At 47.6% G+C, this 21,355-nt stretch overlaps 1 protein-coding gene across 1 annotated transcript in view; it reads right to left on the reverse strand.

Annotated features, from left to right (window-relative positions):
* Positions 1-3,748: 3,748 nt before the first annotated feature.
* GPC4 (glypican 4) overlaps positions 3,749-21,355 on the reverse strand; it is a gene marked incomplete at its 5' end in the record, with an annotated part of 66,743 nt that continues 49,136 nt past the window's right edge. The window contains 6 exons of the mRNA XM_084269036.1: positions 3,749-4,852; positions 5,674-5,849; positions 7,986-8,122; positions 8,521-8,667; positions 8,879-9,009; positions 14,734-14,899. Of these exons, the coding sequence (XP_084125162.1) occupies positions 4,644-4,852; positions 5,674-5,849; positions 7,986-8,122; positions 8,521-8,667; positions 8,879-9,009; positions 14,734-14,899 (966 nt within the window). The 3' untranslated portion in view covers positions 3,749-4,643. The remainder of the gene's footprint in view (positions 4,853-5,673; positions 5,850-7,985; positions 8,123-8,520; positions 8,668-8,878; positions 9,010-14,733; positions 14,900-21,355) is intronic.

The following is a 21,355-nucleotide window of genomic DNA, read 5'->3' on the forward strand; positions in this document are numbered from 1 at the left end:
CTTGACCCAGAATTACAGCAAGCCCATAAAGAGCTGTGCCTTCCCAGGCAATTGACACTGTTACAAGCCCTCAAACAAACCACAGAGAGGATTAAAAACAACAACAACAAAAACAAACAACAACAACAATGCAAAACTGAACCCAGAGAACAGGATGCTTTGGAACAGCATCATCAGGAAATGGAAACCATCACTAGGGGTAGTGCACATTCAGGAGGACCTAAACCTCCCACTACTGCACAATCTCTAACCAGCAGGTCTCTCAGGCACCTTTAAACAGTCAATCTCAGCCACTTCAAAGAAGATGCCCTGGAGTACAGCACTACATCACCACTGGGGATGGGGACTGCCACCCCCAGCCCCGAGGACACAGGCGGGAGGGACAGTGCTGACCCAGTGGCTGCTCACCCTCCCCGGGTGGCTCCTGGCTGTGAGAACCTCCCCCCCCCATAGCAGCTAAGGTCACCTCAGATGCCACCATCCAGGAGGAGCATCACATCATTCCTCCATCAACTTTCACCCTCTTCTAAGCATTTTTTAATTTAAGTGACTGGCTGCCACAGGTGGCCTCCCAAGGAAGAGCAGCAGCAGAGGACTGGCCACCCTCCTACCAACTCTGCAGGCACTTCAGACTTGGCTTACAGACTGCTGCAGGTGTGGGGCTGCTGACCATCACATCAGGCAAGGACCGGAGGCAGGGACACCCAGCAGTTGTCTCAGGGACACAGTCTGGCTCACAGGGAAAACAAAACCATTGGCACTGAACAGAAAAGGTGTGAGGGGTTTTCTTCCAGCTGCAGGAGGTGGATTTATCCAGGTTTGGGTTTTCTACAGCAGCTGCATCCACCAGCTTTCACACACACTATCCATGGTCCTCAGGATGCCAGAGATGCTCCAGGACCTCCTGAGCTGGCATGACCTCGGTGTCCGCTGTGGCCATGTGCCAGTGGCATGGAGTTTCCTGGGGACAGGAAGAAATGCCATGAGGCTGTGCTGGCAAGTGAAGGACATGAGCAGGGAAACAGCCCCCAGCATCACCCATCACTGATCTGGTCACCGCTGTCACCATGGGAGGACACTGCCAAATTCACACGGGGGCTGCAGGTAGGTGGGAAGAGGGTGGCTTTGGTGGAGGGGAGGGTGACAAACAAGAGACAGCCATTACTGTGGGGGACACAATCATGAAAAGCATCCAAACAGATGGAAGGGGATTTTATGTGCCTTGCTCTGAAATGTCCAACACCAGATGCCACCATGAGAAAGGAGCCAGGACCACGCCAGAGGTTTTCCCTGGGCCAGGAAGTCTTACACCCAGCTAAAGCAGCGAGAGGAAGGTGATGGAAACTCCAGCACCATCAGCTCTAAGGAACAACCCATAGGCTGCACTTCCCAGAATTTACACACCCCCGTGCCAGCAAGGACAACCGCCCATTGGCTGCACCGGGGCAGGAGCAGGACCCTGCCCCGCGGGTGCGGAGGGCTCCACGTGCTGCCCTGGTCATTTGTCCTGACCAAGGGCCACAGCACGAGGTGAGAGACTGATGACTCCTTTCCCCCTTCATCACTACCAGGAGTGTAAATACGGAGGCTGGAGGAGCCCAGGGCAGCCTGACCGCCTGTGCCACCTGCCAGGCTGTCGCAGCACAGGGCTGGACGTGCTCCAGGAGAAGCACAGCACTCACAGCAGGTCCTTGCAAGGGTTTTTGTTCCAGCTCTTTGGGAGACAGACCCTCACACGCTGCCAAGAGAACCACCACTCTGGTTCACTTGAAGCTCGTTACCAAATTTCATTAATTTTCATTATTAATTCTCTGCATGGGAATTTTTCTGTAAATGGTGCTCTGAATGGCAGCAACTACAGGAAAACCCAAACCCCAGACAGCCAGAAACTTCCAGGAAGCGCCCACCTGCTCTCTTCAGAGTCCTCAGCGTGCCTCGTCCCACCCATCACCCTGCAGTTTACAAGCTCATGTCAGAGAGCCGATTTCACACACAAACACCAAATAAGAGCAGAAACACAACTTTTGATCATCCTACATTGATGTTTACTCTCGTTTCCTGTAGCCCCAGGTGACAAATCTGTCCTTGGAACAGCGGAGGATCATCGTGCTACCCACAACAGTCAACTGGACACGCTTAAAACTCACAGCAGGTCATTGCATCGGTGGCTGGTGCCAAACTAAGGAATAATAATTAGTAAGCAATTAGTTGTAAAAACGATAAATACAAATTCAGGAAGGTTTTTTGTGGTCTTTTTTTTTTCTGAGCAGAAAGGCTCCAAACCAGGAGAATTTACAAGCAACTTTCTTACATATGAACACTTCAGCCAAGAAGGGAGATGTTGGAGCAGTCAGCCCCTCCGAACACAAGGGCTTTTGTTTCACCATTCTTTGAGCTCTGAAGAATTAATTTTTTATTTTTATGCTTTTTTTTCTCTGCAGTTAACTTTGCTGGCCTGCCAGCTGGGTGTAAGCCAGAAGGGTTATCCAGTCAGACCTTACTGCGGTGTATTTACAATGGTAGTGCATCTAAGGTTTGTTTATTTCAGGATTAAAATTCAAATGGCTAGAATCATTTAAATAATTAAAGGGCAATCAGAAAATGCCATGAAACCAAACAAATCAGGAAAAGTCATGGAAACCATCAGCAATATTTAATTCAGAAATTCTCTTTGTTAGGGAACTTAGCTGAAAGAAAACAGCTGGATGTAGTTCAACCCTCTAAATTAAAAACAATCTAACAAGGTCTATAGGGATAACTCTTTCAGCTACATATTGGAGACCAGATTCACTTCTACCAAGTAAATGTAATAGCACTCAAAGCTAGAAAGGAAATTCCTCAGAACTGAGGTAGTTTCTAAGTATCAGCACATTTTCCAATTCCTTGCAAGGCAACTTAGCTATTTACAATCCATTTTTTCCCACACATAAATTTATAACTTTTTCAATTTTATGCTTCCATGATTTATTTTCTAAAGAAAAATAATCTAGCCAGAATATCCCTACTCTACTAACATCATGTTTTAATAAATAACTGGCTACTTCTAGTAAAATTAAGCCTCCAGGATTGTTTATACCAGCCAAGAATACTCCATCTTTATAGCTTTGCAGAAATTTGGTGTGAAAATAAAGTTGAGTATAATGCTGACCCTGAGCTAACAAGTAATTAACGCTTCCATATAAAAATAGAAAATTATCCTCACAACACAAGGGTGGAATACAGCAAACCCTCTCTCTCTGGATTGCTCTTCTGGCCAGATCCCAGCATCCAGCCAGACCCAAAGGCCACCTAAAGCAGGAGGAGACGTGCAGAATAATTTTGAGTCTTTCCAAAGACTTTGCTTTCCCTAAACTATTTTAAAAATTAATTCATCTCTTTTCTTAAAAAATATACACATTTCTTGTATGAACGAGCTGCTGTTCACACCACAACGCTGTTCCAACTGCCAAAGCACAGGGAGAGAGAGAGAGAGGAGGGGGTCTCACGTGGTGCTGAGAAGTTCCAGCCACCAGGCATCAGCTCCCCGGAGGTGTTCAGCCCTGCCACCTCCTGCCTGCCCCCGCTCCCACCTACCTGCAGCACCTGCCCCTTCCCTTTTTGCCCCCATCAAAACAAAACTCTTGCAAAAACAAACCTGACACCGCCCCACCTCCCCCTCCCACAGAGTATTCCTTAAAAACAGACATCCCCCCCCCAAAAATACAATTAATCCAGCATTCATCTAACAAACTTGCAGACAAGACACATGTTGGCGTTTGGATCTGCAACAGGACAAGTTGCTTCCAAAGGAACAAGTTTAATGCCTTATTCCCACGGCGGGGATGCACGTCGGGAGCTGACCTACAGGAGTTACAGCTAATTGCAAGGGTCCTGGGGAACAAACGACAACTCTCCTTAGTGTCTGTGGAACTGGAATTCTCTGTAGTCTCTTCCAATTTAACCAAACCTCCTGTAAAGAAAGGACAGCCTGCTCCTGGCATTAACGCCCTACGCAAACAGGGCACTTGGCACAGCGACCAGCTCTGCCTTCACCTCCTGTTTTACCTCATAATAAAGACAAATTACTTCCACTTCTTTCCAGATAAGGCAACTAACATAATGTGGGTAAATGGGAAGTTAACTACATGAAACAGGTTTTCTGCTTGCTGGGCAATTCTTTCTTCTTTCCCCATAAGATAACATGATAAATAAAACTTGCTTCTGTACAGATATTTCTCATTTCAGAAACATACTTGTTACAGGCCAAGAGGAGATTCGGGGGGAGGGGGGAAGGTTGTTTTCATAAGAAATATGGTAAAATAAAATAAAAATTTTTAAAAAAAGGTGATAAAGACACAAATCGGAGCTAACTACAGGCTTGTATATACACTTCTGTTATCCACCTCTAACACGGACTCTCGGTGAACAGGACAGACTGGTAGTCCCCGTTCCTGTTATTCCCAGAATAGCAAGGGAAAAAAGTAATTGATCAGTATCTTAAAACCAGTGGCAACATAGTAAAAACTGTACACTGTTGTCCATTAACTTAAAAAGCAAAGTCCCTAGATGGTATAAAAGTGAAAGCAGGTGCCTTCTAACTTTGATAAGAAAGTCTTTTTTTGTCTTTTTTTTGTTTGTTTTTTTAATTTCCCTACGCTGCACAATTATCTCCATTGTCTTTGCAGGGCCAAGAGCAAGATGCTAAGGAGCATGGCTGCTCGCGACAAACCGCTCCGGGCAGCGGCCGAAGTGTTCATGTTCTTATCGCTCTTGTTGGAGCTGCCGGTGACTTCGGTGGCGTTGAACTCGAACTCCGGGGAGCACTGCTGGAGCTCGCAGCCGCTGCCGCTCTCCTCCCCGCTGCTCTCCTCACCTGCGGGAGACAAACACACACTGTCCTCCTCTGCTGTCTGCAGGGCAACACCTGCCTGCAGCCCGGGATGCAGTTGGCTTTCTGGGCTGCATCGCAAGAAGCGTGACCAGCAGGTCGAGGGAGGGGATTTTCCCCCTCTACTCCAAGCTGGAGGGGCTCCTCTCTCTCTACCCCGCAGTACTGCATCCAGCTCTGGGGTCCCCAGCACAGGAGAGACATGGACCTACTGGAGTAGTTCCAAAGAAGGGCTGTGAAGATGGATCAGAGGGCTGAAGCACCTCTCCTACGAGGAGAGGCTGAGAGAGTTGGGCTTGTTCAGCCTGGAGAAGGGTCCAAGGAGACTTTACAGCAGCGTTTCAATAAAGGGGCTTTATAAGAGTGATAGGAACAGACTTTTTAGTAGGGGCTGTTGCAACAGAGCAAGAGAAAATGGTTTAAATTGAAAACAGGGTAGATTTAGATGAGATTTAAGGAAGAATGAGGGTGGTGAAACACTGGAACAGATTGCCCAGAGAGGTGGTAGATGCCCCACTCCTGGAAATTATCAGGGTAGGGTTGGTTGGGATTTTGAGCAACCTGATCTAGATGTTCCTGCTCATTGCAGGGGGGCTGAACTAGATGACCTTTAAAGGTCCTTTCTGACCCAAACTGCTCTAAGATTCTAAAGGGAATGATCCTCCTCACACAGCCTGCCAGCAATGCCAGTTCCCACCCTCATTGCTACCACAGTTACCCATAGCTGAAGCTCACCCAGCTACCCCCGTTAGCATGAAATCCAATTAAAAAGGGAAAAAGCAAAATGCCAACAGCAGCAAACGTACTTATGTCAATGAAGTCGACATCGTTCCCACTGTAGGCGTTCTTCAGCTTGTTGGTCATCACCCGCAGGGCCATGATTTGCCGGCGAATCACCATGTCTGGCTTGGTAATATCAACTTCCACCTCCGGGTTATTCACTTGACTTGCTAAGCCGTTCCCAGTCACTGCGAAGTCATACCTGAAAAGAGACCCTCCTGCTGGTACCAGAGCTGCAGCTCGGTGGGGTCCCAGTGCTGAGGGGAACTCAGTGATACCACTCCTGGGTGATATCCTGAGCCCAGTGCCATCTCCCCATGTGCTTACCCTCACGGAGCCCTTTTCCAGCTCCTTACCCCATCTGCCCACCCTGCAACCTGAGCAGCATGTGGAATCAAACACTGTTTTCATGTCCCCTGTGCCACAAAGGCAGGGGAAAGACAATTTTCTCCCCAAGTAGAGAAGAGAATGAAGATCTGGGCTTTGTAATAATAATAACTTACAGCTGCATAAATCAGCTCACTGCAGGCAAACAGAGCATATCAAGCTGCTGAGATGCCTTGATGCCCAGTTAGATGACACGTCTGGGAAAGCAACCTTTGGGGCCATAGTTATCCAAGAGAAACCTATAGTAACTGTTGGAGGCAAGAGCGTCATCCTGGCTGTGCATAATGCACGTTCACCATCAAGCTGGGGTACTGAACGTGCATTTCTCACCACACAGACATGAGATGCAATTTCCCTAATAACCCCAGCAGGAGAAACATCTGTGATGTTGCAGATGAGATAACGTAACCCTGTGCATTGAAGCGGAGAGGAGACGAGCTGCTCAGCCCAAGGAGGTGTGTGTGCTCCGCTCTGAGCACAGCTACAGCCTCTTGGGTTAAGGGAAAGACTGAGCAACAAAACCCAAATGAATACCTCTCCTGGAACAGGTATTCAGACTATCATCTCACAGAGCAGAGGCATGACACTTTGTCCCCCCCTCCTCTAATTACTTCACTTGTAAGAAAAGCCCCTGCTGAACCCAAAGCATTACTCCTCTTAGGGATGTCACCATCAGTGCCAGGAGAAAGAAAAAAGTCCTTCAGCACAACCTACTCGTCCTGGAGCCCAGGCAGAGAGACACAAGCACACGTCTGAAGGGGGATGCTCAAACCCTGTCCTGTGTAAGGGAGGGTTTGTTATTAACATTGATGGCTTTGTAATGATTTCTGACCAGGATTATGTTTCACAGAAGTCAGAGAGACACTGAGTGTGGCAGCCCACTGATCGTTCTGCGTACTGGAGCCAGAGGAATACAGAAGCAGCACAGCAAAATATCCTGCACAATCACAGAGCCTCCCCTCTGTCTCCTTGCCCAGTGCTGCCAAGACTCCACCTCCCCTCCTCACTGGTGCCATGGGAAATCTGCTGTGAAAAGCCCTGTACAAGCTGCTGAAGAACAAGACCTCAGGAGGGCTGAGCCATTCCTTGTCACTGACACCCAAACCATCGGCCTGGTGTAGCCAGGCAGAGTTTCAGGCACACACAAAACAGTGCAAACTTTATGCAGTATGGCTCAGCCCTGTGCCCCAAAAAACATCAAGGACAAGACCTGCTAATGCTCAGAAAAGCTGCTGGAAAACCCTGGCTGATTTTTTTTTAGATGGAACATCTTGGATTTTGCTTATTTCCTCAGTAAGCAAACAGAAAAAAGAAACTTCTATTTCCAAAATAAAAGTTAAACAGTTACATAAACCACATGACAGAAAACCTCTGGCTTGTTCATGTGCTGGTAATTTCTTCCTTACAAGAAAAAAAAAAAAAGAAAAGAAAAAATTTTGTAACTATTTTTCCATCGAGTGTGCATGAAAAGCACCACATCCCTTGTGCTGCTGACCTCTGCAGTGGAGCAGAGGACCCTTCATCAGCCTTCATCTCCCATGCCCTTGCTCAACAAGGAACCTAGCAATAGCAATAGCCCCAAATGGGCATACTGGGGGCAACAGTGCTGTCAAGATGACACGAGCATCCCTGCTCAGTGGTTGTAAGACAGGATTTTGTAGAAATGACACCCCCCTAAACCCATAAGCAATCAGGAAGAGCTTTAAGTCCAAGGAGAGATGCTGTATATGGGTACCTAGGGTCAGTCCTCTCCTTTAAAACAATGTAGAGCTTCAACAACTTTGTGTTCAAAGCTCTTCCACCTCCAAAAATAAAGGGTAATGGCAGCAACCTGTCTTGGGGGAGCTGGGATCACTCCTATGGGAGAAGGGGGCTTGGGGAGAGGAGGGCAACACGCTGCAAAAGGCTGGGGCAAGGAGAGAGTGAACTGGGGGCTGCAGCATGGCCAAACCTGCTCTTGGCGCTCCCGTTCCAGCACTCGTTCTCATTGACAGTGCCTACAGACATCTTTTCATCGTTGCAAATGTTGCCAGGGAGAGATGACCAAAATTTTTTGGCTTGCTTCAGCTTCTCTTTCACATCAGTAACCTATTAAATGAAAGAAAAAAAGAAACGTAGGACATAATCCAGAATACCAAGCGCTCATTAAAAGTGAGGCTGGAAAGGTATTCTTTATCACAACAGACGTGTACAGGCCAGATCTTCAGGCTGTGCGTTTTGATGGTTGATTTACTTTTTTAATACAAAATTAAACACCGCTCCTCAAACACATATTACTCATAAGGCAAGCCTTTAAAACAGGCACTTCTCTGACATAGAAGCGTTGAGGTAATTCACGTCTAGAGCCATGGGCAGATTACACCCCTTGGAGAGCTGAAGACAGCCAAGGAATATTAAGAAACCCTATAAATTACAAATGGAAAATTACACAGTGCAGTCCATGGGCTCAAAGCGCCTGCACAGCACCAGCAGGACCAGACACTCACCAGTCGGTCCAAACTCGTGCCCGCGGCTGTCGTCGGCCGCTCCTCTGGGTTGTAGGGTCTGAAACGAGTGCTGAAGCCGCCTTCGGAGATGGAGCGAGTGCTCCGACCCTGGGCGAGTGTTTTTGGCTGGCCACATCCCTGGAAAACCTACAGGAGAGGAGGAAAGGGGTTTATGAAATGGGAGGTGTCACGGGAGCCTCCCTTCTCCGGGCTCCAACCCAGCCCCTGACCAACATCACACATCGGTTCCATATGTACTTGAAAGGACATTAAAGAAAAAGCACATGGATGGAAAGAGGGAAACGAACCATGCTGGATAAAGAAAGCCCAAGTGTGCTGGATAAAAAAGCCCATTTACCTTCTGAGACACCTGCATGCTGTTCTCCTGCATGTTCATGATCGCATCTGAAATCTTCACGTCAATGGGGTCCATGACTGATTCGATGTTGAAGGGACCCTCCAGCCTCTCCGCTACCAGCAGCATCGAGTCTAACACACAGAGAGGAAACAAGGCTTTTCATGGAGCAGCTTCAAGAACAACAGGTAACAAGGAAAACACAGAGCACGCAGACACTAACCACCAAAACATCGTTTCTGACCAGCACACATCTCCAGGAAAGGTTCTGCTCCATTCCCAGAGCCTGCAGCTTCACCAGGCACTTACAGGCTGCCAGCACCAAGCCACAGGATGACAGGCATCAAAAGGCACATGAAATGATGGCTCTGGAGAGCCATCGCAGCCTGCCAACGGGCAGCCTGTAATCAGCTCCTCCCATCAGAACAGGCATTACTAACACCCTCCTCTCCATGCTAGTTCATTAAAGGTTGCCTTGTATCATTTATTTTTCAAGACTGATTTCAAAGCCACTGGCAACCTGACGCTGGCCCTGAATGCCAGAGACCAATGCAAGAGGACCCCAGATGATCATCACTACCATTTCCCCCCCATGGGAAGCGACAGGCTTTGCCATGCCTGGGGAAGCCAAAGGACCACACCTTCTAGCACCACACTGACAATTTGCCACATGAGACCTGGGTGAGTGCTGTGCACTAATGATTATCTAGCACACTCTAGGCAAGGGCAGATGGAGAAGTCCCTCAGTCAACACCGGGGCACTCTTCCTGTGCCGACATGCACGTCCTCATCAAATTCACCATTAAGCATAACAGCTACTGAGCATCCACTGCTTCCCCTGGGAAATTATTACTGGCATTAAGGCTTTCACCCTGCATGGCATTTAAGCCCATTCTCAGGTTCTCCCCTTGAAGGTGCCTCCAGGTACATGCCCTGTGCTAAGCACTCATCTCTTCTCATCCATCACAACCTTCAGTTAACATTAGTTTCCAGTGCGGTCCTTTAGTCCCCAAGCACCCTGCTTGCTGGTCTCCCCTCCTGCATCACTTCCCAATGCTCTACCTCACACTCAGTGGGTTCCAGTTGCATTTAATTCTTTGATTTTTCCTAGCATGCATGACATCAGAGATGAGGGCTCAACAGCCCCTCCCGCCCAAGGAAACCCTCTCCAAGGACTCCTCCCCACTCCCAGGGATATGACTGTTCCCTTCCATTAAGGAGAAATGGGCGGTTCACAGTCAGTCTATTATATTTCTCCTGAAAAGTGTTTCTTGTGACATTCCTCCTCCTAAACGCTGAGGGTGCTTTCAGAGAGCAGAAAACATCTAACGCCCTAAAAAAGATACTGTGCACACACTGAACTGTGCCTTTGCACCCGAATCATGTTAAACTACACTAAAAACCCCCACAAACTGATGACAAATATACAGTTAGGCTAAATAATAATAATAATAATCATCATCATCATCAACATCATCCCCATGAACTGCAGATGCCTTCCCAGCCTGTACATCAGCTTTCTAAAGACAAATCAACATTCTAGAGATTTGCTGGGTGTTAGTCCCAGATCTCTCAGTCAATCAACCCATCCCAAAAACCACATGAGCCCGGATGTGGGCTGCCCGCCAAGGCGCGGGTGCTCAGGGGCTGAACCCTGGGAGGAGCCGGAGCCCCCAGGAAAGCCCCCGGCCCCGCCGGCACACACCACCCGTATCAATGACGGAGCTGGTGCAGGGCACGGCTGGAATTCAGCCGTCAGGGGCTACAAACAGATCTGAACTAAATGCATTTCAGAGGAGGAGAAAAAAAAGAAAAAAAAAAAGAAAAAAAGAAGGTAATAACAAATGAAACAAAGAGTCTTAGACTGTATTGTGGTGGGCTCCAATAAAGTGATGCTTCAAATCTCTGAGTAATGACTGCTAGCATGAATATACCATTGTGCCAGAGGGGAGAAAAATGCTTTTGATGTGCTACCAAATGGAGACTTTTGTAAACAAGTGGAGCACAACTTAAATGTGTTCATCATTGTCAAAGCTTTTGGGGTTTTTCATGCACATAAAGAACATCCCGGCGCAGTTTGCAGGAAGCCGCTCATTTCAAATAGAAATATTATGAATAGGCAGATACCAACCCATATAAAACACACAGGGTTGTGGTTGGATTTGGGGTTTTTTTTTAAAAAAAAATAATTCCATTTTGTAACTACTTAGTTCTCCGAGTGGCCAGGAAAGGCCGCAGATCAATAAAGTGTTTGTGAAAGACTGAAAGGAAACATAAACCCCAATTCTTCTGGCTGTTTGGCGTCTTTGTAAACTTTGAGCCGGGCAGGCCATCCACAAGACCATGGGAATGTAGAGCGAATTGGGCCCTTTGTTCGCGGGGGTGCCATGGCGTTACATGTATCACAGCCCAGGAATGCAGCCTCCGCTTTGACTGCCGATAGAGAAAATGCATTCGGCCTCCAGCAGAGCTGCCAAAGCTGGCGAGAAAAGATAAGGAAAGTAATAATTGCCCTTGGAGAATATATTCAACCAGAGCTCTTCAGGAGCCGGGACAGACACTGGCAAGGCGCGCTCAATGAAATAAACTGTCATTAAAAGGAAAGGCGGGGGGAAGGGGGCAGGGGAGCCTCTGCCTTATGCGCAGTTTTGATTTTGGGGCCATCCTGCAAACTTTTTACCTCCCACCAGGAGCTGGCTGGTGTCCCCACCAGCAGTCGTGGCGAGCGGCGATTCCCCCTGGCAGCTGCGTCTGATCTTAGTAAGGCTGGCTGGGGCTCACGACAGCGCCAGCACCGCTGCGCTGACACCAGCGACGAAGCTCTGGTGCAACTCATCCCCCAAAAGGATTTTTCCTCTCCCCATTACTGGGAGGAGTTGATTATAAATATCACTTGTTTCACGCCAGAGCTGGTGCACAGTAACTGGTATTTATAAGCTGTGGTGAGGTGGCTCAGAGTTTTATCTGCTCCACAAATGAAAGTCTGGCAGAGTGAAAAATGTACCCTGGCCATTTATTACAAACACACAGCATGACAAAGACTGTCTCTCCTCCCTGTGATGGGGAGATAGAAGTGGATTTGGGGGGGGGGGGGGGGGGGGAAGAGGAGGAGGGGGGAGAGTGGGGGTGAACTCAACCCACACCATATAGCCCCATCCCTTCAAGACCCTTTTCCTCCTGCATACATTTGTCCTTGCTACTGGCATTGAGACAATCCTTGGCGACAAAGCACCTCGCTCTCATGAAGGAAAGCAATTCTTTCGCATTGTGCCACCAATAATCAGAAACCCACATCTTCAGCCTCACTGTCTGACTTGAAGAACAAAAGGCAGTTTTCAGTCTTAACCCCAAGATCTGATTTAAAAGGGGAGGGAAGGAGGGGGAAGACCTTGACCATTCATTAACAACAATCTTTTTTTTTTCTCAAAGGGCAAAAAAAAAAATCATCTTTGCACACAAAGTAGTACTCCAGATATGTATATGGACCCTGAATTCGACATCTCTGAGCAGAGTAAACCTTTGGAGGTAGGAGGGGGTGGGTTGGAATTCATGAAAGGCACTGGAGATTAACACTGTTCATTCAGGAAAGCTCCAACCCTGCCAATAAGCTTGTTTGAAACAAAGTATACCCCTGTCTAATTGGTGTATAACCGTGTCAGGAATAGAGGGCGAAATAGTTTAAAGATAGTTAAATGGGAAGAAAAGAGTACAATTCGGTCATTATTTCATATGCTGCAACTTCAAACGGCAGCATAAAGTCTTTTTGTCTTGAAAAACCTACAAACTGGGAGCAGCTTTACAGAAGTGACCTGCATATAGGCTGGCAACACACGGGAGTATTTTATACGCAGACGCACCCCAACTCATACACACTTGTAGCACTTATTGTATCATCTCCCATTAATTATCTTTGAACAGAGTGAAATAATCTCCAATCTGGTTTTGTGCAGTAAATCACTGTCCTAACTTCGCATTGAAACCCACAGCACAGAAGGGCACTGAGCACACGGCAGGCGGGTTTGTTGCTGGGGGGGTGCAGGGGGGGTAGCTATTTATTTAAACCTTTGAGCACACACATGAAGCTTGTGGCACACAGCCTGCCCCAAACACCAGATCTATTTGATTTCATTTGCCTCAAGTGGCGAATTGAGATAGAAATCAAGATCTGCAAGGTAACCAGCACCTGTTCAGTGACTAAACTGACTAAAGAAAGCATAAAGTTTAAAGAAAGCATAAAGATTTGGTATCCCTACTCCACTGAAAGAATAATCCCAGAGCACAAGGAACACGTACTGCCAATAAACATAACGAAGCTTAATACCATGGTAAGTAATGAGTGGGCAAGGAACCCCTTGGGGAGGAAGCACTGCAAGTAAGCTTTGCTTCCAACCTGGAATCGCATTTATTTATTTAGTCTTGTTTAATAATCTTAATTATGGTATGTGGTCCCTGATCAGTCTCCTGTGACAGGGCTCACTGGCTTCCCGAGGTTCGTTCTTAGCTGCATACCACCTACAGCAATTAGCTGCTTGTGCTTTTGTCTGTTTTCTGGCATTATGCCCTTCCCTTTCATGGGATTCCTCTTTTCTACTTGGACTAGATGTTTGCAAGTCTCCTGGCTTTGAGCTATTTCAGCAACAATTGTAGCTGAAATACTTAATATTCTCATGAGAAAGGCGGCTGGGAGGAATGGGAAGGGGGGTGGGGTGTCAGCCTCCCAGAGAATGACTTGGAAACCCAATTTAGTGTCACATTTAACTCCCTATATGGAATACACAGGCAAAAAAAAGCCTTCTGAAAATAATACCCTGCACACATCCAGTTGGCACGGGCAGCGAAGTGAAAAGCCAGAGCACAAAACACGGGCAAACAAGGTCTAAGATTTAAATCTAGCCTGAAACGCCAATTATCAGCAATTTCCCTTTTAGTGTCCCACAGCCTGATGAAAGGGAAATCTTTTCTTTCTAAGGTTTTTTTTCCCCTCCACCAGTGGGATGGGAAGAGTACCACAGCCCTGTCAGTAGCAGCAGTACTTTACATGTGCACTTCATCACACATTAACTGGAGTGAAGCCACTGCTCCCAGAGGATGCTGGTTCACAGATAAATCAAACCTCCTGGAAACAGTGCAAACAAAAACATTCTACGTTATCTATTGCCCGTGCCCCCAAACTAGGATACACCACAAGTCCCACTGACCCTTGACCCAAGGTAGAATTTAACATTTTAGTCTGAAATTTCACGTATCAAATAATGCCATTTATAAGCAGGCAAGAGAAATAACAGGAGGAAGAGGAAGGCAAAAGCACTCGTGCAGCATCACGTAAGGCCTATTGATGTTTCAAAAGGACGGTGGCCGAGTGCCAAACGAGCTGTTTAAAAACAGATTCAGACACATGTCCCATTCAATTTTTTAATGTAAAATACAGGCCTACAGCTTTTCCCAAAGCTCACTGCGGCTGGCGGTGAGAGTCCCAGACAAATGAGCACCAAAACTGGCTTCAGGAAGGACAGCTGGATGGTGACAACAATGTGTAAGCACTAGAATGGAAAAACCAGCTTGCACACGTGCTTGATCCCGCAACAAGAGATGCTCCAAGCCTAGAAGTACACGGCAACTCCATCCTCCTAAAGCTTGCTGCTACAGAGGTCAGTGGCACAACAAAAGCCTTGTTTACTTAGAAATTCACGTGAGCTGCAAAAGGAGTGATGTATGCAGAGGTGTGGGAGAAAAAAATACCCATCACAAACACCTAAAAAACCTGCTGTAGCTCAGCACAGCCGCTCACAGGAGCCATTTAGGTCAGGGACACAATGCCAGCATATCCTCACAAGCAGTTTTATCCCATATTGCCTTACCCATAAAGGTATTCCACTCGGTATCCAAGTCGCCTTGGTTGGCCAAGCAACCTCTCATGACGTTGAAGCAGTAGTTGTAACAGGGCTTCACTGACACCAGACCTCGGCAGTGTGGGCAGTACATCATCTTCAGCAGCGCTCGTGTACCCTGTGGCGTGGGGTTCACCTTTAAGAAAGGAAGGGAAAAGGAGAAGAACATTATTCCTCAGTGAATACAACAAAAACAATCCATACATTTCTACCAGGGCAGGTGAGAAAAAAGCTGTGCAGAGGAGATACAAGGGGGTCAGCCACTGCTGTCTAATCAGAGCTCACTGCCTACATGGACCAGGGTCTGCGATGCAGATGGAGGGGTTTGGCTCACCTCCTTGGGTGGACCTGCAAAACATTATCTGCACTGCAATACATGCTGTGTATTGGGGGACCCCTCCCTGGGCTCCAAGGACAGGTACCCCAAAGGGACACACAGCACTCAAGTACAAGGCAGGCAGGAAAAAGCAACCAAACCAAAAGGCATGATGGAAAGCTGCACTATCCCAGCCCTGCTCCAAACATACACTGAAGATACCAGGATTTCTTGGGAAAAAGTGGCTGAGATGGGATGCCTGTCACTATCCCACCAACCCACAGAGAGCAAGTCCTCCTCCTCCTCCCTTTTAAGCACAATCACCCAGCAGGATTCTCCAGCAGAGTTACCAGCTCCTTCATCCCACATTCCGCTCCTGCAACACAACATTTACATGACAGATGCCCAGGTTCATTTACACTCAGCACCCATCAGGGTAAAGAAGGAGGTGGCAGCTCCAGCCCCACAGCTGAGGGCAAGCCAGGAGGACCCTTGAGGCTGATGTGCCTGTGATTCTGTACCGCTGGATGTGCTATTTACAGCAGCGTCACCCCCTGAGCCCTTGACAGGGCTATTTTCCAAAGTGACTCATGGTCATTCATGTTTGATTCACTCTCTGGCCCAGCTTCAAAACATGCACTGAAACCATTTCCACCCAGCCGGTCTGAGCATTGGCTCCTGCACCGCATACTAGTGCCGACCACGTGGTGGGTCCGTCTCAAGCACTAAACAGAGAAGCTCCCTCAAGAGCAAGTTTAAGTGTTAATTAGCCACACATGAAAATGGAAAATTAAGATGTGATCAGAGATATGCTGACAAAATAGAAGCGGTCTCTGGTGTTTTGAGCAACACACTTGAGGCTTCTTGTAAGGCGTTTGTGGAGAGCGCTCTAAGTAGGTTATGATCCAAGACCGTGCTGAAGGAGGAGACACACACACAGCCCCAAGGAAGCAAGAAGTCATTCAATAGAGATGGCTGGAGATGTGGATGGCCTCTACATCTCATCTGCTGGAGGTCTGGAAACTGATTTCACCGCAGGGAGGATGACAGGACTGAGGGGAGATGAATGTACACACGGCAGACCTGGTGCTACGCATACACCAAGGACCTTACTGTATCACAAAGCCCGTCCCAGCACGAGGGCTACAAAGAAATTGAATGGATATTCTGGTGCAAAAACTAGTTGGCAGCACGTGAAACTAGATGGCAACAGGTTTGTTTTTTTTTTAACAAAAACAAACCAGAAAAGAAAATAAACCCTCACTAGATCATTATGCTGCTTTTACTGGCCTTTTCTTACAGAAAGGGATGACAGAAAAAAATCTGTTGTATTTCTGCAAGTCCAGAAAGATCACAGTTTCTCTTCAGTAGGCAAGAAAAATGGTTAGGAAAGCAGAAGGAAAATTTTCTGCAGCTGATGGAGCTCAGTGCTGGATTTTGGCTGGCCAGTGATGTTCACTCAGACATTACTTTACCCCTCTTTTGTCATCCTCACCTGTCGTTTGTTTGTGAGCCCATTTGGCTGAGGAGAAAGAGACTCAATGTGGAAAGCTGTTGGGGGGAATCTGATTCAGATGCTTCAGAGCATAAATATACACACACACATATATACACATACACAAACCCACTTTTTAAAATACACATTTGGAAGATGCAGCAGGAGCCCCAGCAGAGAGCTCTCTATCAGGGCAGCCTGGCTTTAAAGCAGAGCTAGTTCAAATGCTGGGAAGAGCTCAAGCAACAGAAACCAGCCAGATCAGATGATTTATAGTAGGAAAACTGAAAACAGACATGTGTAAAGGTATCATCTGCCATCCAGATGGTGCAGTCCTTGCATAACACAAAAGTTACGGGGGGGTGGGGGAAAGAGGGAACTCTACAGTATCTCACACCCGGAGACGGAGTTCTGAAGGATGCCCCAGTTTGGTGGCTTAGCTGTTTTCTCTGAAAAACCTCTTCCCACGACACATGGCAGCGGATGCCAAAACCTCCACACCTAGTCCTGAGGCTTCTCAGTGGATCCCCACCATCCCAGCACTGCTGGCCCTCAAAGAAGCGTTCTGTGTCTCCTTGGGAAGAGAGTTCGGAAAAGGTTGACAGCACCAGCCAGGCAGTAGAGCAGCTTGAAATGGAATGAGGCACTACCATGGAAAGCAGCAGCCTTATGCAAGGGAAGGCAAAGCAGTGTGTTGCTAAAACTCACTCACAGGTCAGGCACCTTTCTGTCTTAGGTTCCCAGCTCGCCCCACAAGCACTGAGGGGCTGCAATCCTGCAGCACCCACCCTGCTTTGGTATTTACTAGGGGTTGATCTTTATGAATCCCAGCGGATACAGGGGAAACTGAAGCCACTTTCATACATTCAAGGGTGGATGACATGGGACAGTCACTTGGATTAGGTCCTTTGGAAAAAGACCCAGCATGATTTTAGAAGTAAATAAGGTTTTGCTTCCTTCACTATGTGGGTTTGCGGCTCGGAGACCTACACAGAGCTGAGCTGAGAGTGATGGCAAACAGGACAAGACAAACCCAGCCTGCAGTGGCTGTTGTACTAAGCCCTAACTCGTGATGGACGTAACCCACGTGGTAGCTGTTAAGTTTGCAATATCGTTACAGGAGAAGAGGAAGACAAAGGGAAAACCTCACCCATCCAGATCTGGCATTTTATGGTGTCAGAAGGCAACAGGAAGGCACAAGCAGAGATCAGCTATATGAGAGAGTTTTGGGGAAGCTTATGAGCAATTACACCTCGTTACAACAATGATAAACGCTTAACTGCTGCACATTGCTGCAATGGGAACCTCAAGCCCTGGCAAGAGGCCCACAGCCAGTCCAGACCAATTCTGGATCTGTCACTGGGCCGTGCCATATGTTGCACTGGCAATTCTTCACAAGCTTTTAATGTTCCCTGTGCCACGCCAGGTGCAAGCTCTTAAAACACCATTGTATGTAACAGTAAACCCAGATATGCTTTGTTCTGGGGTTGTGTTTATCTTGGAAAGCAACTCGAGTTCATTCAAACCCTACTTTAGAATGACCCTCAAAACCAAATAATCTCCTTTCTAATAAAGCAGAGTCCCAAAGAAAGCTTTATTTGCTGAAGAGGATTTACTCTGCTAGATTTGAGCCCAGGTAGTAGGACACCGCAGCGCACAGAACGCTGTAAAAGCTCCTAACAGCAGTAAATGCACTCCAACCCCTGCCTTTTATCTTCTGAAATTTATTTCCTTTCCATGGCGTTCCACACCACTGGAGCAATCCATCACCCTGCGGTTTCATCATGTAAATTACAATTTGTCCATGTCTATATGCTTTGTCAAATGTGAAGATTAAAAGCTGCTAACAGATGTGTTTGGGCACCAATCTTCACATTCATATCAAAGTTGTTCCTTAAAAAACACGTATTTGCACACAATCTACAACAGTTGGGTGAAAAGCAAACAGTTCAGGGCTTAATTCAAATGGTTTGCACCATATTTGTTGAAGATCCCCCCTCCCCAACCTTACTTTTACTGGTAAAGACCACAGAATCACAGTCTCATGGAATGGTAGGGGTTGGAAGGGACCTCCAGAGATCACAGAGTCCAACCCCCCTGCCAAAGCAGGGTCCCTAGGACAGGGCACACAGGTCGGTGTCCAGACGGGGCTGGAACCTCTCCAGAGAAGGAGACTCCACACCCCCTGGGCAGCCTGTCCCAGGGCTCCCTCACCCTCACCAGGAAGAAGTTCTTCCCAGGATTGGGGGGGAACTCCCTGTGCTCCAGCTTGAGCCCATCGCCCCTTGTCCTGTCCCCACAGACACTGAGAAGAGGCTGCCCATTTCCCTCTGTCTCCCACACTTCAGATATTTAAAACCATTGATCAGATCCCCTCTCAATCTTCTTTTCTCATGGCTGAACAGCCCCAGCTCAATCAGCCTCTCCTCGTAGGGGAGATGCTCCAGCACAAACCTACTATGTGAAATACCTTGTTAACAGCCTACCACAAAGCCACCAAACTCAAGAAAAAGACCCAGCAATGTGTGCAAGCAGATTAAGTTCAGAGAAGCAACTGGCTTCTTTTGCTCCTCCTTCCCAAGGCAAGGAATAGCTGAGGAAGGATGACAGCTCCAACCAGCTGCCAGACAGCCAGAGCCACATTTTATTCCTTCACTCTACCCTCAAGTTAACATTAAGAATGATAATAACAACATTTAAAATCCTGTCAGCTTTCATAACTATTTAAAATAACACTGATAACTCAGGCTTTCTTGTTTTCCATGCTTGCACAACAACAGTGTTGCCATGCCAGCAGCACAGCCACCCAAAAACCAGAATCCAACAGCTTGAAAACCAATGCAGTGAAATTACTTTTGATTTATACTGTGAGGCTTTTTTTTTTTTTTAAATTAAAAAAAATGAGGGCAACACTGAATAAAGAAGAGTGAAGGAGTAACATCTCAGTGACATGGAAAGATGACTTCATGACTTCCAAAATTAACTCCAAGGCTGACTGAAGGGCCATGGATGCTCCAGGTGAGAAGCCACTTTAGACTACTGTAATGTCGATTTTTGGGACCAACACAACCTTACTTGCACCATTTTTTCCTTCCCTCAGTGTTGTGCAAGAGCATCATCTTGGCACACGCCGGTCCAGACGTTCTGCTCACTGTGAAGCAGAAGATCACTCGGGCGGCTCTTGGTTTGCTTCCCCACCCCAAATATTCCAATGAAAGCATTCTGGAATTAACTACGCATGTAACTGATTTTGCTGGCCCAGTGCTAGCACATGAATAAGTTAGAAAGCATCTGGTTCAACCACAGATCTGGTTCTCTGAGGTCTTACACAAGGGAGCACATTTAAGGAGCGATACTCGGGAACCGCAGCTCTGTGCCTCATCGGTATTCGTTACCCATGGGGATGGCTGCTGCAGCGCGAGGCAAAGCTCAGGAGTACATTTACACTTGGTTCCATACTTACAGCTTGTTCTGCACCCCCCAGACATGACCCTGCCAGAAGGAAGAGCAGAGCTCCTGAGAATCACGCTGCCGGTGAGTTTATCATGTCAAAAGGAGAGCGTGGTGTGCTCGGCTTCCCCGCTGGCACACACAGCCCGTGCGGGGCAGAGGGGACCTCCCGTGCCGAGCAGACGCCTCTTCCACTAAACGCTCACCGAGCGATGCCAGGGTCAGCATCTTCTGCTCTCGGTGTCCTCAGGGACAGTGCACCTTTCAGACAGAGCTTGTTCTCCAAAGCACTTGCCACCCCTCCCTGACCCGGAGACACAGCAGATAACAAGGAGCAGTCTGTAGCACTCTGTTTGCTTTAATGGGCAAAACAGTGAGAACGTTTATCTTGGCTGCTACACCCAAAAACTTCCTTAGTTATCCCTCACATTGTTCTCCACATTAGCAGCAGAACCACAGTGCAGGGAGGAGGCAAAGAAAAAAAAAGAAAGAAAGAAAAAACCCCTCAGTGGACTGAAAGGCTCCTGTGTGATGCCATCAGGTCCCAAGCCCCAGCCGCATCCCTGCGCGATGACTGCCGCTCCAGCATGCTTTGAAGGCTGTGCCTAATGCAGGCCCTCAGATGCCTGGAGCTGAGGCAGATGCAGCCGCATTCTTGGCAGGTCTTCTGAGGGTCATCTTTGATGTGGAGAAGTGCTTGGTATTGTTTTCTGCATTGATGTTTGTCCTTGACACGTGGAAGGCAGTGTCCTTGTGCGCGGCCTCCCCTCGGGCTGCCCCTATTGCTTGGAACTTGCTGCCTGGACAGCACTGCTTCTTGAGAGGTCCTTCTGCAACGCTAAAGGGACTCGTTGGCTCTTCTGGATGGTTCACTGCTGCTCACAAAGCAGCAGCACCTGCCCCCCATCTCCCTCCCCAGTGCACACAAGCAACAGATTCACTGCTGCCACTTCCCTGGCAGGGTTTGCTCTTGCCCAAAAGGCTGCTCAGCTTCAGCAGATACAAGAACATGACTTCCTCACAAAGAAGGATTAAGGTCAGTTCACCTTGACAGCAAAGACCACACAAAGGGAGGCTGGACCTTTGGTCTCTGACTAAACTTTCAGATTCTCATAACGAAAGGTACGATGTTTACTGAAATAGGAGTTCAATGCCCTTACAATTTTGATAGCACATGCCTTAAATTCTCATTTATTCACTGGTTTAGTGTTTTCACCACTGCTCCTCCTACCTACGCTACTATCTGGTTCACATTCAGCATCCATGCTGAAAAGCAGGAGCCAGGCTTCAGGAAATGCATCTGGAGGTAAGGGAGCTCACACAGGCCAGCA

Source organism: Gallinula chloropus (assembly GCF_964237585.1).
Source record: "Gallinula chloropus genome assembly, chromosome: 11".
In the NCBI taxonomy this organism is placed as follows: Eukaryota; Metazoa; Chordata; class Aves; order Gruiformes; family Rallidae; genus Gallinula; species Gallinula chloropus.